This window comes from Cladophialophora carrionii (genome assembly GCF_000365165.1).
Source record: "Cladophialophora carrionii CBS 160.54 unplaced genomic scaffold supercont1.2, whole genome shotgun sequence".
In the NCBI taxonomy this organism is placed as follows: domain Eukaryota; kingdom Fungi; phylum Ascomycota; class Eurotiomycetes; order Chaetothyriales; family Herpotrichiellaceae; genus Cladophialophora; species Cladophialophora carrionii.
Genome location: NW_008481827.1, coordinates 727,591 through 744,176, shown reverse-complemented (window position 1 = coordinate 744,176; position 16,586 = coordinate 727,591). Strand labels below are relative to the sequence as shown.

Here is a 16,586-nt window from a genome sequence, read left to right as displayed (position 1 = left end):
ATGTCTTATCAACTGTGTCTCAATCGAGCAGCGCATTGTATTGTATATCTAGGCTATTGAGGCAAATCGAGGCAGAAGCTTATGCGGCTGATTTGTGGCGATTTGGCGACTTAACCCTGCACTACAAGTACGACCAGTCTGGCTGGTCAGAGATCGTAACGACCGCCACCATGGCATCGACCAACTTGACAGTCCTGAGAGCGGGAACGAGATTACATAGGACAAACCTACCGCTGCCGCTATCGCTGTCGCTGCCACACGCGCATTCGCGCATTCGTGCTCGCACAATCTCGACTACTCAAAAGTCGCCGTTAGCGGCAGTTGCATCTGAACGCGTCGCATCTCAGCATGTTCCGACGTCTCACACACCGCCACCGCAACCTCCCAACTTCTCTCCCGAGTTTACCTTTGGGGCGTACCAAACCACGGGGACCACACCCGTGACGCGAATCCGGTATCCGAAATTCCAATCCCTGGAATCGGAGCGCGCGTTCCGGAAACTTCACCATGCGGCTGCCCTGCGCTGGCTCGGGTACCAGGGGTATAATAACGAGGGGGCGGGCGGACACGTCACGGTCCGCGATCCCATCCTTCCGGACCACTTCTGGATTAACCCGCATGGGCGGAGTTTCAGCTGGATGAGGCCCGAGGATCTGGTGTTGATGGGGCCGAGTAAGTCGTTTATCTTATCTGTTGTGGTGAAAATTCAGTGTTCGCTTCTTGCTGGAGATCAGGACTACCAGACTACAGCTGATTCATTCGGGCAGAGGGCGACATTGTCGACGGGCAGGGCGGGAATATGCACAGCGTCAACCCTGCAGGCTGGGTCATCCACTCAGCAGTCCACGAAGCGAGGCCGGATGTGGTTGCAGCGGTGCATTGCCACAGCGTGCCGAGCAAGGCGTTCTCCAGTCTCGGATGCATGCTCGAGCCCATCAACCAGGATGCGTGTCGGTAGGTCAACTTGCCCACCAGCCTCGCAGGGAGAGTTATGAGCGAAACTGCCCAGTGTTGATCAGACGCTTCAGCGCACGGGCATTCCCAAGTCAGACACTAACCTCTCCTCTTCGCCTTAGCTTCTACAACGATCACGGTATTTACTCTGGCTTCGGTGGCATCGCCTTCAAAGCCGACGAGGGCCGTCAGATTGCTGCCGCGCTGGGAAACACCAAGGGCGTCATTCTACGCAACCACGGCCATCTGACCGTGGGAAAGACCGTCGACGGCGCGGCATTCCTCTTTGGCGCCATGGATCGGTGCATCCAGGCTCAGCTGCTCGCTGATGCGGCGTGCGCGGGGCGGGGGACAACGACGTTGAAGGTCGAGCACGAGGAGGCCGAGTACACGCGCAATGTGTATAACGATGAGATGGTGTATATTATGTTTCAATCGGCGTGAGTATTGATTGACCCAGCTTGAGGATATGGTGAATGGACTCTGCTGACACTACGATGCGACGCCATGGACAGATTCGAAGACGTCGTGAGAGCTTCAAATGGGGAATTCCCAATGCATGTGCAGGGCGAGATAGCGAGAGAATGAAGCCAACGAAGTGGCCACGAGAGGAGGTGAGGATGATTTGTTGTAATTTTCTGGATGGAAAGAATGGATGGCGGAGGTCAGTGAACATCGTTCAATACTTTATGCTTGGCTAGACCAGCGCGGTTTCCCGTACCTCATACCCTCGGAAGAGGAGGGCATGACAGACAAGTGAAGTTCAAGTGAGAGACCTGTGAAGCGAGATGATTCAATTTAGGTTCAGAGGCACTTGGCTGCTATAGTCAGATAGCATCTCCTAAGCATTGTCACATCAATTGAGCATCATTTATGAGAAGCCCTATTCGTACATTCCAATAACAGTCTATTCCAGGCAAAGCATTCTCTTTGTGGGTGTCGGCGATAAGCGAGTCTTGGCACCCACATTTCCAGGTGAGCGCATGGCAGCTAAAGCCGAGTGATCCCTCCGCAGGCAGTGGCTGGAAAGGCACCGAGGTGTGGCTTAGGCGTCGTTCACAGGCACGCCGCTGCTGACTGGAGCGATCCTTGCATGTGCAATCATGGCCATCTCGACTCCTGTTGCCATTTCCAGCTTTCCTCATAATCAAGGCACAAGATCCAGATGTTCTACCGCCCTCGCGCGTCATTGTTGAAATACCCAAAATCCTCGACCATGTTCAGAACCTTTTGCAGACAAAGATCCTGCTCTTGACTGCACCATGCTCCCAATTTCACGCCTCTGACCAATTTTCAGATCGCCGTCATCTGCGCAAAAGAGCATTGCGGAAATCCATCTGCCACCTGTCATCCACCGGGAACGCTATATCAACCTGCGCTTGCCCCGGAACGCAATACACGGTCCAGATGTCGTACACATACCCTATTCCTTCGACTCCGCGAGTCATCTCACCGTCTCCCACGCCTTCCGAGTCCTCCGAGCGTCAAGACTCCTATTTTGCGCCGGTCACACGATCGGCCACCAAGGCTCAGCGACAGCGGTCCCCTCAACCAGAACCCATACATGAAGAGAAGGATGGCTCCGGATCAGACTCAAGTCTGGAGAAACGGGCTAGAGCACGCTCCAGGAGTCCTATCTTGACCACCACCCGTCACATGAACGGCTCCGCAACCGGCAGTAAGAGACGACGCATGAGCGGTCTTACCTCGATAAAACCCGTCACCAAGTCAGAGCCTCTCACTAATGGCACCATCCCCTACCCTCAGTCCAACGGCCACCTGTCACCCTACGATCGAGTCAAGAAGTCATGGCGCGAATTCTCTCGCTCTCCCTCGCCGCTTGGGCTGATTCCTCTCCACCGCCATTACCGCAACCTCATTCACAAGCACGAAATCCCCCGGAAACTCCTCCATGTCTCCATCGGCTTCTTTACCCTCCGATTTTATGTCACGGGTGTACAGACGTGGTCGATTACCCCCTGGCTGTTGGGCGCGCTTGCCATTATCGGCCCCACTGATATCCTCCGACACCATTCCGAAAGATTTAATAGGTTCTACATCAAAGTCTTGGGCGCTCTGATGCGGGAGACCGAGGTGGACGGATATAATGGTGTCATTTGGTATCTGGTGGGAGCGTACGGCGCTCTGAGATTTTACCCCAAGGACATTGGTGTTGTGTCCATCTTACTCTTGTCCTGGTGCGACACCGCTGCAAGCACGTTTGGGCGATTATATGGACGCTACACTATTCGCCTGCGGAAGGGCAAGTCGCTTGCAGGCTCGCTGGCCGCCTTTCTCACGGGTGTGGTCACCGCGGTTTTCTTCTGGGGATACCTCGCCCCGAGAACAGGTCGCTTCCCTGACGATCCGGTCAACCCTTTTATGTTTCAGAACAGGCTTTCCCTGCCCTCCAGCGCGAAAGCACTGCTGGGTTGGGAACCCCATCAAGGTGTTATTGTCGGCAACGCAGCACTTGCAGCCATGAGCATATGCACGGGCGTCATTGCAAGTGTCTCCGAGTTTATTGATCTATGGGGTTGGGATGATAATTTGACAATCCCGCTCCTTAGTAGTGCTGGTTTATGGCTATTCTTGAAAGCGTTTGGATGAGCGAATCCCCGGGTACGGCAGGCGCAGCGGAGATGGAGCACTTCTGTCGATGGCGTATTGTGTCGACCTCTTTTATGATGAATATACATTGAATTTACTGACGACCAGACTACTTCTTTTCCTCTCTCGGAGCTATTGATAATAACCCGCGGAGCCAAAGGGTCGGCGACACTGGAGAACCTCTGGCGGCAGACGATTATGACATGCCACCCATGAAGGTCAGACTCGAGGATCTCGCCCTTGTTAGATGGCCGAACACCCAGGCCGCGCCAAGCAAAATATTGCCATATTTCGATCTCTAGTCCCCCTGATTCATAGCATGGGGATTTGCTTCGTCCGTCGCTTCAAAATGGCCCTGCTGAACCAAGCTTGTCAAGCATCTGAAGTTGTGCAAGACCCGTGCAATCACCAAGGCGGTAGCGATCAAGCTGACGACCTCAGAGGAAACAAGGGCTCTAGTCCTTCCTATCAGCAATCTCGCTCCAGCCCCCGTTTGCTTTCCCATCCTCCCCTAGCCTGAGACCTTGCTGTTCCCAAAGCGATTCAATGATCGTTTTGGTGACGCTTATGTTGCCCATCGGCCTCTGATTCTCCATCTTGGTCACGCTTCGAGGATAGGTAGTCTGCGAATCATTGAACACTTCACATGCCACCACAAACATCGGCCAAGGGATCGTACAGACATTCATCTCGGAGACTAAACCCAGCGCAGTCAGAACGAGGGACTGAATGATTGGCGAATCTATAGGATATCGCCAGAACTGTCGTTTGGGTTATATCAATGCAGCCAAGTGGTAGAATTCTGCTGTTCGCCGAATTCGAGGCTCATCGCCATGGTCTTTGGAGGGTCCAATTCCTTCACCGGTGTGGCTACGATCTGTCTGGGCGCTTCCTATGCTGCCGGCGTTGCCATATCCGTTGTCTGGGGCAGGAATATAGTCAAAATTCAGTCCTCTCTCTCACCGCGGCGACCATGAACTATGCCAGCGTGGTATTTACCTTCTTTGCACCTATCAGCGTCTTCTAATATGTCTCGTACGCAAGGAACCACTTCACGGGACCACGGATTGGGGACGTCGACGAGGCCAAGCTTGCGATCAGCGCTCTCGAGTGTGCATCGACAGACGTGGAATCACCGCCAGTCGATGGGACTGTGCCTGGGACGCCCAAGACAGGATGAGCAACCATGTATCGGGGTTCCTTCCAACCACAGGCAAGCAAGACGAAGAGGACGCGGCTTAAACCAAGATCAATCACAAAGATGCCGGGGGATTAGGCCTCGAAACACAACTCTACCTACCGATCTAGATCTCCGGTCATGGCTTGACATATCAACACGATGGTTCAGATCTTCGATCTCTTCGCTTTGAGCCTCCAGCCACTGCGCATGCTCCCACCATCAATCTCTATCACATTCCCCGTGACATGACCCGACCCGCGGCTGCAGAGGTAGAGCACTAGCCCGGCGAAATCCTCGGGCGTTCCAATCTTCCCCGTAGGCTGCGAGCTCAGAAAGAAATCGAGACTCTTTTGGATGCCGAAACTCGACATTCTCGACGGGAACAAGCCCCTGGTGTTCCCAGATTGTTAGCGTTTGCAGTCTCGTCCGCAATGGTTTTCGTCCGCCCTTGACTTACGGACAAATGCAATTGACCAAGATATTCCGCGGCGCGTATTGCGACGCCTGCTGTCGCGAGAGGTGGATGCACGCTGCTTTTGAGGGCCCATCTACAGCACAACAGAGTCAGTCAGTCAGCCAGTCGATCAGCCAGTGTCGTCCGCACACAAGCTCGGATGGGGGAAAAAAAGGGCATATCATACAGCTGTAGGCTCCGTGGCCAACGACCGACAGACCGCCCTCCTCAGTCACGGTGGGATCACTCGTCATGAGCCCTGCCACGGACGCTATATTGATGACCCTCGAGGGCAGATCTTTGGCCGCGCTCTTTTCCAGAAGCGGAACCAGTCTCCCGGTGCGTTAGCGCTGGTGCTCGCATAGCATCTCCGCAAGCACTCACTCGACAGTCAGGTAGAATATCGCCTTGACGTTCAACGCCATGATCTTGTCCCAGCCGTGCTCGGGGAAATCGTCGGCGGGCGCACCCCTGGCGGCGCATCGTAAACGTGTGAGTAAATTATAATGATACAGGCCCGAAAAAGACCAGGACAAAGTCGACCAAGAAAGAAAAAACGGCAAGGCAATGCAATGCCTTTCGTTCTCGATGACAAGCAAGCAAAACTCAACGCAACTCACCACGTAGCGCCCGAATTGTTGATCAGCACGGTGAGCACGTCCGTCCGCTTCTTGACCTCGGCGCCTAGTCTCTCGCAGCCCGCTTTGTCCTTCAGATCCGCGACGATGTACTCGCACGTGCCGGGCCCGAGGGCGTTCAGTCGTTGCGCCACGCTTTGCAGCTCGCTCTCCTTGCGGCTGGCTATGAAGACTTTGGCGCCGTTCTGGACGAACGCTTGGGCGGCCATCTCGCCTAGGCCCGAGGCTCCGCCGGTGATGAGCGCGACCTGGTGGTCGAACCTGAAGAGGTTTTGGGCCCGGAGGTCGGCTGTGGCTGTTGCTATTGTTGTTGCCATTGTGGTGGTGGCGGTGGTGGTGGTGGTGGTGCTTCTGGGTCGGTATTTGTGCGTGTCTTCAGGGTCGGTATTGTACGTGGTGTTTGTGTGTGCTCCAGTCCGTTTTGGGAGTATGTGTCGGTGTCGAGTTTCGTGTCGAGGACTCTAGGGCCGCTCCGTGCGCGTGATCAAAAGGGACTACTGGTTGTGGTGTTGAGCGGCAGAATTGTCACCTGGTGTTTATGCGGCTTTCATAACCCAAGGTAAGACGCCCGCCTTGGTGGCCTTACATGTCTTGTACGGCGGAAGACAACTACATACATACTTACTTACTGGCACTGGACGTATGTCTGTAGATGGTAATTAGACCAGGAGTGAGGGGGACGATGCCGACATGGACCTCGGCCCGGTAGGGCCAAGCTGCCTCCTAGGCATCTTACAGTAGGTGGCATCATACGCATAGCCGTGCGTCCCTGATAATCAGCCTCATCTTTGCGGATAAGTCGTGAGTAACGAGGTGATCAGTATCAGCTTGAGGGTAAAATATGTTCTGGGAAATGCAGTGGCCGGAAGCTCTTCGTGTGTTGACTGCTCATATTACTAATTGGGTATGTCCTCCACGGCTCACGTCCTTCGGGGAAGACAGGTTCTCTTCTGATGTGTGTAGTCGTATAGGTATATCTTTGTTGGGCTAGGCTCTCCTGAAAGTCACTGTCCAGGCACCCAGGCCCCTGGGATTCTCCTCTGCTGGACTGTCGTCCATTCTCGCTGGCAATGTGATTTGCGACGAATACCAATATGTACGCGACAAGAGCATGATCGACTCGATTGATGTCATCTTGCGTGGGTATATTGGTACATTAGATGGTACGTCGGTGTTGGAGTAAATGGGTAGGCCCTGGTGAGTACGCAAATCTGGATGATGTCGTACCGTAGTCCCTGATGATGGCGCTGGCTGTTTTGCGTGATATATTTACCACAGGAGATGAACGTGTGTTCCGTAGTACTCGACGGATACATAAGGACCATTGAACCTCTTTGAATAATCAGGAGGTACCGTCATAAGTACGCACAAATGATATCTAAATCTTGTTCTTGACCTCAAATCGGGCTTCGATCGCATTTACGGTCAATGGGAAACGAACCTATTGTACCTTTCTTCCGCGTCAGATGTCCATTGCGATCACCACCATTCCGCCCAACGGGAATAGCACTTGTAAAATCAGGTTGAAGGAGCTCCTGAAGAGCTCCTGAGGCTGCTCTCCGCCGGTGTTGGACTCCGACTTCGCAATGACCGAAACGAGGACCACGCGGAGAAAGCATTGTCCGCGCAAAGGTAACCCCGATCAGTGATGCTATATAATTCGTTATGCGTGACTGGGGTTCTCCTCAATCCTCGCCGGTGATATCATATCGCTGTGAATTAGGGTAGTCTTCGCTGCGGCTTCAGGACGACCATCTCCATCGCACTGTACTGTCCTGTCCTGTGTATTTCCACGATGGGCCCTCAACAGCAGAAGAAGCTCAAAATCGCCGTCATCCCCGGCGATGGCATCGGCACCGAAGTCATGCCTTACGGCGTGCGCTGCCTGCAAGCGGCGGCCAAGGTCTTCGACATCCAGCTAGAGTTCGAGGAGTTCGACTTTGCAAGCTGCGAATACTACCGAAAACACGGCGACATGATGCCTCCCGACTGGAATGCTACGCTTTCAAAATTCGACGCCATCTACTTCGGCGCCGTGGGCATGCCGGATCAAGTCCCCGACCATATCAGCCTGTGGGGCAGTTTGTTGAAGTTCAGAAGGGAGTTCGACCAGTACATCAACTTGAGGCCCGCGCGGCTGATGCCTGGGGTGCGGTGTCCGCTCGCGGGCCGCAAGCCGGGGGACATCGACTTCTGGATCGTAAGGGAGAACACGGAGGGCGAGTACAGCAGTATTGGGGGCAAGATCTTCGAGGGAACAGACCGGGAGACGGTCATCCAGGAAACCGTCATGACGAGGACGGGCGTCGACAGAGTGCTCAAATACGCGTTTGAACTTGCGCAGAGCCGACCGAAGAAGCACCTGACGAGCGCGACGAAGAGCAACGGCATTAGTATCACGATGCCGTACTGGGACACGCGCGTCGAGAACATGCAAAAGGCGTACGCGGACGTCAAGGTCGACAAGTATCACATTGATATCTTGACGGCGCATTTCGTCCAGCGGCCGCAGATCTTCGACGTCATCGTCGGCAGCAACCTGTTTGGCGATATCCTCTCTGATCTGGGTCCCGCGTGCACGGGTACCATTGGCATCGCGCCCTCGGGGAATATCAATCCCACGGGACAGTTTCCGAGTCTCTTTGAACCCGTCCACGGGAGTGCGCCGGATATCGCTGGCAAGGGGATAGCGAATCCGGTGGGCATGATCTGGGCGGGTCAGATGATGCTGGAACACTTTGGATTCACGGACGCGGCTGCGGCCATGTTGAAGGCTGTCGAGAATGTGCTTGCGAGGTCGGAAGATCATGTCATCACGGCGGACATGGGAGGCAAGGGAAATACTAAGAGTTTTGGCGAGGCTATTGAACAGGAGATTCTGGCGGTGGGGAAATAGGTCAGAGTGGCTGTAAGAAGACAATATCACAGGCCTTTCCCCAACACAGTCGTACTCCTCCTCGTGCAGACCGTGTTCTCGGATACCGTCCCTGGTTGTGCCATCTGTCTTGTATAGCGAGTTCTTCGAATGCTGACAGTGAACTTCAGCTCTGCCCAAGGTTCACGATGTCGTTCCTGGAGGCAATGGAAGTCCACTTGACCCAGGTTGTCACTGGTCTGGGTGGCTTCATCCACCTTGCCTCGGTTCATGAGATACTCGAGGGCCGCATGCCCGCGTCGACCTTGGTGTCATAGTATCAGAGTGACTGAACAGTCTCGGGGTAACGGCTCACGGTTCAACTGCGGTAATCGATATGGCTCTGTTCCTGTCGAGCAAGGTTGTGCTCGCAAAGTTAGTGAGGATGGGGCGATATGAAGAGAGATATGTCAGCGGTAGGCTCGGTTTTCAAGGTTCACAGATATTAAACCTAGCACATAGCCAGGGACCAGTGGAAGCATTGCCTTCCCTGATCGTCTTCAAGGTAAGCTCATTTTCTCCACAAGTTCTCCCGTACCGCCACACTTCGGGAAACAAAGTCAGCAGCTGTTCTGGGAGCATTGTCTGTCTTTAATATGAGCGGGGTATCTCAGCGAAGACGCAGGACTCGGAAGCGGACATCGACTTCACTACTCACTTGACCTGACCAGGGTACCGAGTCGGTATCAAACCATCCAGAGTCGGAGAAGCTGTGGACGCGCACGACTCGGTCGAGCGTGGTGTTCATTGTCGGATCCTCGCTTATCGATAACAGTTATTTGCCGAAGAACAGCCGGAGACCTTCGACTTTTCTCTGGCTTGTCTCATCTGCGCCTCACTTGTCCTTCGCTTTGGACTCACTGTTTTCAAACACAAGCATGGCCCCGGACAGAGGCAAAGAGCATGCGAAGAGAGCGTCCTCCCGGGCATGGGATGCTCTCAACCCTTCGCTCTCTCCCTGGATCATCGATGCCGTCTCCGCCTTGAATTTCACCCGCATGACCCCCGTTCAAGCCTCGACGATTCCTCTCTTTATGGCCTACAAGGATGTCGTGGTGGAGGCTGTCACCGGCAGCGGCAAGACATTGGCTTATCTCATACCCGTCGTGGAAAAGCTGTTGAGGCTGGAAGAACCAATCAAGAAGCATCATGTTGGTGCCATCATCATTTCTCCTACTCGGGAATTGGCCACGCAGATATACAATGTCCTCGTTTCGCTATTACGATTTCACCCTCCTTCCGCTGCAGAACTCGGGCCAACAGACACTTCAGAGCCCACTGACGGAAAGAGCGCCGTAGAGGGTGAGACTCAGTCGACTCACAAAGTCGTTCCGCAGCTGCTCGTAGGTGGATCGACAACCCCGGCGCAAGATTTGAGCAAGTTCTTGAAGACGGCGCCAAATGTCCTAATCGCAACACCAGGCCGCCTACTTGATATCATGACGTCTCGCGATGTTCACTATCCCAAATCCTCCTTCGAAGTACTGGTCCTTGACGAAGCGGACCGCTTACTTGACCATGGCTTCAAAGACGACCTCACCAAGATCATCAACCTGTTGCCGAAAGAAAGGCGAACAGGTCTTTTCAGTGCAAGTGTAAGCGAAGCGGTGGATCAGCTCATCCGCGTGGGGCTACGAAACCCGGTGAAGATTGAGGTCAAAGTCAAAGGCGCGAATGGGGTGCAAGACAAGCGGACACCAGCCAGTCTGCAAATGGCATATGCGGTCACAAGGGCTTCAGAGAAATTCTCTGCACTGGCACTTCTGTTACGCCGCTGGGACCCCATACCGTTGAGGACCATCGTGTATTTGTCAACCTGTGCTGCGGTGGACTACTTCCAAGCATTGCTGCCCGCCATTCTCCCTCCGGATGTCATTTTGGTGCCTCTGCACGGTAAGCACCCAGCGAACGTACGGGAGAAGAACTTCGTCCGGTTCACCAATTCCGCCTCTCCAGCCTTGCTTCTGACGACAGATGTTGCCGCAAGGGGCCTTGACGTTCCATCTGTGGACCTTGTCGTGCAGGTAGACCCTCCATCTGATCCGAAAGTGTTTCTGCATCGATGTGGACGTGCAGGTCGCGCTGGTCGAAAGGGTGTCAGTGTGGTCTTCTTACTTCCTCACGAGAAAGACTACATCGAATTCTTGAGGGTGCGTCACACTCCCATCGAACCCTTGGCGGATCCCGATATCTCCGCATCAGACGAGGGATGCTTTGCGGCCCGGGAGAAGTTCCAGAAGATCGTCCTCGGCGACCGTGCTCTGCATGATAAGGCTCAACGAGCCTTCGTCAGCTGGGTCCGGAGTTACTCCAAACACGAGGCAAAGTCCATCTTCACTCTGAGTCAAATTGATTGGCATGATCATGCTGCAGCATGGGGTCTTCTGAAGATGCCGAAGATTGCAGAACTCAAGAACATCAAACTGCCACCATACAAGAGTCCAGATGTTGACTGGCACAACTACCGCTACAAAGACAAGCAGCGAGATCAACATCGAAAGCAAATGCTTGCGGAAGGGCCGAAGGACAAACCGGCAGACCCAAAGAAACGAAAGAGCACCGTTGCCTGGTCAGAAAAGCTTGAGCGCAAGGCAAGTAAAGAAGTCAAGCGGTCCAAGAAGGAAGCCAAGCGAGAATACGAAAGAGTCACGAAGATGACGGAAGATCAGAAACGATACGAAGCTGAGACTTCGGACATGATTAAACAGCTTCGACAACAGCAAGTCCAGGCTGCAGACCAAGGGGATAATTTTGAAGGCTTCGACTGAAGCAGGTCTGGCTCCGGCATTTGATGACGCTCACAGTCAATGGCTGATCAGGCGGCTCTGTCAGCAAGGGGGGAGCTTCGACGGCAGCAAATGGCGGCGGACACACCGCCAACCCTCAACTGAGCTAATATCCTTTCAAGGACAGAGTGAAACCAGTCCAACGCTGGAAGTGGTGCCAACCACATACGATCCTCCGGCGATAATGCCCCAGGCTGACGCCAGGCTACTTCGGGCCCGACACACGTGACACTGGTAAATCGTCCATAAAACAACGAATATCATGGTTTCTCAAGCGGCTGGAACCTCTTCTTCTGCATATCAACTCCACGTTGTCTGTTTCCGCCGTGCAGAGATCATGGACGAGCCTCGAAATCCCTACGCAGCTGCTCACCGCCATCCAAAAGGGCCGGGTGACGCCCGACCTACCGCCTTACAGGTTGTTCAAGACAACGAACGAGTCGCTGCCTTGCCTGACCTCGTCATTCTTATCACAGGTTGCAGCAGCGGTCTTGGAATTGAAACTGCTCGCGCCCTAGTCGCCACTGGCGCCACACTGTATCTAACCGCGCGCAGCCTTTCCAAAGCCCGTGAGGCTCTAGGTGCCGACCTCCTCTCCAACCCAAAAGTCCACCTTCTCCAGCTCGATCTCGACTCCTTCGCCAACGTCGGCTCTTGTGCTCGTGCCTTCCTCTCCCAGTCCTCCAAGCTCAACATCCTCATCACCAACGCCGGCATCCGACACGTGCCATTCGCGAAGACAAAAGATGGCTTCGAGCGCCATTTCGCAGTGAACCACCTGTCGCACTTCCTCCTCACGCAAATTCTCCTACCGACATTGAAGGCGTCGTCCACGATGCATTTTCCATCCCGCGTGGTTGCGCTCAGCAGCGGCGCGCACCGCAACTCGCCCATCGAGTTCGACGACCTCAACTTGGAAAAAGCTGGCGTATATACACCAGCAAAAGGGTACGCGCAAAGCAAACTGGCAAATGTGTACATGGCCAGCGAAATCACGCGCCGCTACGGATCCTTCGCTGAAGGCGGCCGACCCGGCGTGTTTGGCCTGGCAGTCATGCCCGGTGGCATCCGTACGGGGCTGCAGCAACACGCCGATGGAGTGGTCCCCGAATTTCTGCGAAGCTGGTATTTCATCAAGAATATCATGCGGATCCTCAATATCCAGAAGAATCCCGAGCAGGGTGCCGCGACGAGCGTGTTGGCGGCGGTTGGGAAGAGATTTGAAGGCCGGGGAGCGATGTATTTGGAGGACTGTGGGGAGGCAGTCCCGGTGAAAGAGGGGTGGGGGTTACTTGATGGCGGGTATCTTCCTGGTAGGACGGACGATGTTGAGGCGGTGAGGAGACTATGGAGCGTAAGCTGTAAGCTGGTGGGCGTTGAGGATGATGGGTTGTGAGGGAAAGGGGGTAGTATTTGCCTTGAAGTCAGCGGGACCGTAGTCACATGATATGTTGTGTTGGTCCATTAAGGGAGTAATTTGTGGAAGGAGATAGAAGTAACTGTTTCGTTGAGCAGTATTTTTTGGGGATTGTGGTATGACATCCAACGTCTCGGCCTCAATCGTCTTTATTTTTTTTATTTTTTTGGCTCCCGTATGCACCGCGTTTTGATTATATACACCCTCCATTACTCGCACACACCCTAATTACGCCACTACTCCATCGATGCGTAACCTCTCCACCTCTGCGGCCTCCATGCCCAACACCTCCCGCAGCACTTGATCCGTATGCTCTCCCAACGTCGGCGGCGGAGACCTCACGCCGGCCAAACTCTCCGAGTACTTGACCGGGTGGCTGACGACCTTGACGGGCCCGCACGCGGGATGCTCGAGCTCAGTGACCATGCCCCTGGCCTGGACGTGCTCGTGCTCCAGCGTGTCCTTGACGTCGTTGATGGCTGCGTACGGCAGGCCGCTCCCCTCCAGCACGGCCAACCAGTCGCCCGTCGTGCGCGTGAGGGTGACGTCCTCGATCATGCGCTCGAGGACGGCGCGGTTGCGCACGCGGGCGTCGTTGCTCGCGAAGCGGGGGTCGCTCTTCCACTCGGGCTTGCCCAGCCTGTCGCAGATGATGCCGAAGAGGCGGTCGTTGCCGCCGCCGAGCATGACGTCGCCGTCGCGCGTCTTGAAGCCCTTGTACGGCACGATGCTCGGGTGCGCCGTGCCCCACCGCCCGCCGTCGCGCTCGCCGCTCACCAGCACCGAGCTCGCGATGTTGGCCAGCGTCGCCACCTGGCAGTCCGAGAGCGAGACGTCGAGGTGTTGGCCCGTGGCCGTCCGCTGCCGCGCCAGCAGCGCCGCCATGATGGCGTTGCACGTGTACAGTCCCGTCGTGAGGTCCGTGACCGCGACGCCCACCTTGACCGGCGACCCGTCGCGCTCGCCTGTGATGTGCATGAGGCCCATTTCCGCCTCGACCATGACGTCGTAGCCGGCGCGTGACGCGTAGGGCCCGTACTGTCCGTATCCTGTTATAGAGGCGTAGATCAGGCTGGGGTTGAGCGTGCGGACGGTTTCGTAGTCGAGCTGGTATTTCTTCAGCGAGCCGGGAATGTAGTTCTCGACGAGCACGTCGGCGGTTTTGGCGAGGTCGTGCAGGATCTTGATCCCGTCGGGGTGTTGGAATGAGAGGCCGACGGATTTCTTGTTGCGGTTGACCTGGGGGATTGTAAGCTTTTACCGCGAAGCATGACAGATGAAGAGATGGAAGGAAGGAAAGAGATGGCACATCAAGGCCAGAATGCATAGCGACTTATGGACATACCCCGATGAAGTAGGCGCTTTCGCCGGGCCTGTCACCTTTGACGGCAGCTAAGGGATAGATGGCTGGTCAGTATATTCTCCGTGCATGTTTGGGATTGATCACGTTCCGACTGGTGGTGTCGAGAGTTCCAAGGAGTGGAATAACTCACCGTCGGGCTTATATTTCGCAAACGGCGGACCCCATGCTCGAGTGTCGTCTCCGCGCGTGGGATGTTCGATCTTGATGACTTCGGCGCTAGAAAGGGGTGTCGTCAGTCTCTGGGAACTTCTGGTCACATGGATAGAAGGAGTCTATGCTTGCGGTAAATGTGTCCTACTGTAACAGGAACAGTTTGTGGTACTGGCATGCCGGAAAGGCGATGCTCCGCCCAGACTCTCACTAGCCAGCTGAGACCAGATGATGCCTGCCAAAGGGATAGACAATGTATGAGGAAAACAGAGGCGCAACGCAAAGGAACGTAGTGCAACATAATGAGAACGTACCCTAGATCACCCAATATCTGCGTACAATAAGGCTGTATGGCGTTCCAGATGTTAGCCTCCAAGCAAGCGGACAAACAGGCAATATTCCAATAACCACATAAAGCTCAGTACCTCTGCTAACGCAGCTTCAGGACTCGAGTGCCCAGAAAGACCACGATGCTTTCCGCAGAGCAACAGCAAGACTCAGAGAACGATCTCAGGCAATACGTACCCCAGCCAAGACCCGCGTCATATCCAGCACTCGAATCCCCTGTAGAGGCGATACTTTGGTCGCCTTTGTCGTTGCCGTTGCTGTTGCAGACGACTCGGCGGTAGAGGCAAAGTGTCTCCGCGATATCCATGGCCGGGAGAATGCTACATCGAGAGGACGTTGTCGAGACGAGTTGACGACGCGCACACGACACAGCGCGAGAGTGTGTCTGGCTGCCCGGCTGGGTGCCATGGTGGATGTGGATAGGTAGAGGAGAAGGGGAAAATAGGAATTGGGGATCAGGCGACGAGTTATTGATCGTGGTTCAAACCCTTGCCCGTCTTCCCGTTAATGCACAAGGTACGAGCTACAGAGTCGTGAGAGTACGTTGACTCGTGTTGGAGTACATATGAGCCGGATACCGGTACCTGGTTACTGTGTACGGCTCTTTCTCCGAGTTCGGGCGCCAAGCTTGAAGCACCGAGGCGATTTGTCCATGTCAATGTCAATGTGAGAGTGATGTGAGAGTGATGTGAGAGTGATGCGAGAGTGATGTGACGGCCAGTTGAAGTGCCGCAGAACAGATGCCTCAGTTCTGATGGCGAATTGAAGTACAATCAAAGGCGCCTAAAGTCTCAGTCCGGTCGAGTTATTCAACAGGCTCAATGGTGATAGATACGATAGTAATTCTCAGTAAGGTGGCAGGCATCGCCGCCGCTTTCATTCATTCTCTCTCTCTCTCTCTCTCTCTCTCTCTCTCTCTCTCTCTCTCTCTCTCTCTCTCACTCACTCATCAAATCCACCTGGTCAATACTGCACCAGCCACTCTGTCCATAATAACTCTGTACCACTGCGAGCACAATACGAGCGTGAACGAGTAAGTATTCATCCAGCTCACTTTTCCTCCCGCGTCCAAAGATACAAACCTCAAAACCTCAACATCTTCCGGATCTACCATTAATCAGAATCCTCATCTATTGAAGTGGTGCTTAGGCATACAACACCACGCCGCGTCAGTTAATATCATCAATGTCATCATGTCTTCTTCTCTTTCTTAGTCTTGTCTTAGTCTAATCTCCTTTGCGTTAAGGATATCCTATCCTATCCTATCCTATCCTATCCTATCCTAGCTAGGTATCTTCTCCTTCTCTGATGTTACAGTACATTCATTGTATATCGCTTCCCCCTCTCCCATACCATCCCAATCCCTTGCAATCCCATCCCACGCACCAGCCAGCGCCCCAGAAACACCCATCGCATCGCATCACACCACATCACAACACATGCACATCAGATAGCCTGAAAAAATGCGGCCGCCGGGCAAAAACCCGCAAGGTATCTTGGACAAAAAAGCCTCCCAGTAAATATTTTTTCCGTGGCAAAAAGAAAAAAGGCGATCAACGAAAACCAGAATGACAAAATACCAAAAGACATGATGCCCCGAGAGAGAGAGAGAGAGAAACGAGAACGACAGACCGGAGATGGGCTGCTGATGACAGCACCACCACCACTGCAGCAACAACGACAACGACAACGACCAAAACAACAATCAAGCGCGCCGACCCAAGTCGAATTCGACCCATCAGATGCGCAATACGCAACGCAACGCAACGCAT

The 16,586-nt window shown here is 54.3% G+C and overlaps 7 protein-coding genes across 7 annotated transcripts; 5 read left to right on the top strand and 2 right to left on the bottom strand.

Annotated features, from left to right (window-relative positions):
* Window positions 1-170: 170 nt before the first annotated feature.
* On the top strand, window positions 171-1,398 carry G647_02330 (uncharacterized protein; the record flags this gene model as incomplete). Its single annotated transcript, XM_008726680.1, has 3 exons — window positions 171-672; window positions 768-954; window positions 1,077-1,398. 3 exons carry the CDS (start codon window positions 171-173, stop codon window positions 1,396-1,398), a joined length of 1,011 nt encoding a protein of 336 aa, XP_008724902.1.
* A 963-nt stretch (window positions 1,399-2,361) lies between these two features.
* Window positions 2,362-3,564, top strand: G647_02329 (uncharacterized protein; the record flags this gene model as incomplete). Its single annotated transcript, XM_008726679.1, has 1 exon — window positions 2,362-3,564. One exon carries the CDS (start codon window positions 2,362-2,364, stop codon window positions 3,562-3,564), a length of 1,203 nt encoding a protein of 400 aa, XP_008724901.1.
* Window positions 3,565-4,908: 1,344 nt separating this feature from the next.
* Window positions 4,909-6,153, bottom strand: G647_02328 (uncharacterized protein; the record flags this gene model as incomplete). The annotated part of the gene is made up of 5 exons (XM_008726678.1): window positions 4,909-5,134; window positions 5,202-5,292; window positions 5,386-5,531; window positions 5,583-5,669; window positions 5,819-6,153. The coding sequence occupies 5 exons, from the start codon at window positions 6,151-6,153 to the stop codon at window positions 4,909-4,911; spliced, it is 885 nt and encodes a 294-aa protein (XP_008724900.1).
* A 1,478-nt stretch (window positions 6,154-7,631) lies between these two features.
* Window positions 7,632-8,732, top strand: G647_02327 (tartrate dehydrogenase; the record flags this gene model as incomplete). The annotated part of the gene is made up of 1 exon (XM_008726677.1): window positions 7,632-8,732. The coding sequence occupies one exon, from the start codon at window positions 7,632-7,634 to the stop codon at window positions 8,730-8,732; it is 1,101 nt and encodes a 366-aa protein (XP_008724899.1).
* Window positions 8,733-9,628: 896 nt separating this feature from the next.
* On the top strand, window positions 9,629-11,518 carry G647_02326 (uncharacterized protein; the record flags this gene model as incomplete). The annotated part of the gene is made up of 1 exon (XM_008726676.1): window positions 9,629-11,518. The coding sequence occupies one exon, from the start codon at window positions 9,629-9,631 to the stop codon at window positions 11,516-11,518; it is 1,890 nt and encodes a 629-aa protein (XP_008724898.1).
* Window positions 11,519-11,873: 355 nt separating this feature from the next.
* G647_02325 (uncharacterized protein) lies at window positions 11,874-12,932 on the top strand (the record flags this gene model as incomplete). Its single annotated transcript, XM_008726675.1, has 1 exon — window positions 11,874-12,932. The coding sequence occupies one exon, from the start codon at window positions 11,874-11,876 to the stop codon at window positions 12,930-12,932; it is 1,059 nt and encodes a 352-aa protein (XP_008724897.1).
* A 249-nt stretch (window positions 12,933-13,181) lies between these two features.
* G647_02324 (uncharacterized protein) lies at window positions 13,182-15,121 on the bottom strand (the record flags this gene model as incomplete). Its single annotated transcript, XM_008726674.1, has 5 exons — window positions 13,182-14,192; window positions 14,299-14,345; window positions 14,447-14,532; window positions 14,806-14,812; window positions 14,992-15,121. 5 exons carry the CDS (start codon window positions 15,119-15,121, stop codon window positions 13,182-13,184), a joined length of 1,281 nt encoding a protein of 426 aa, XP_008724896.1.
* Between the last annotated feature and the right edge of the window lie 1,465 nt (window positions 15,122-16,586).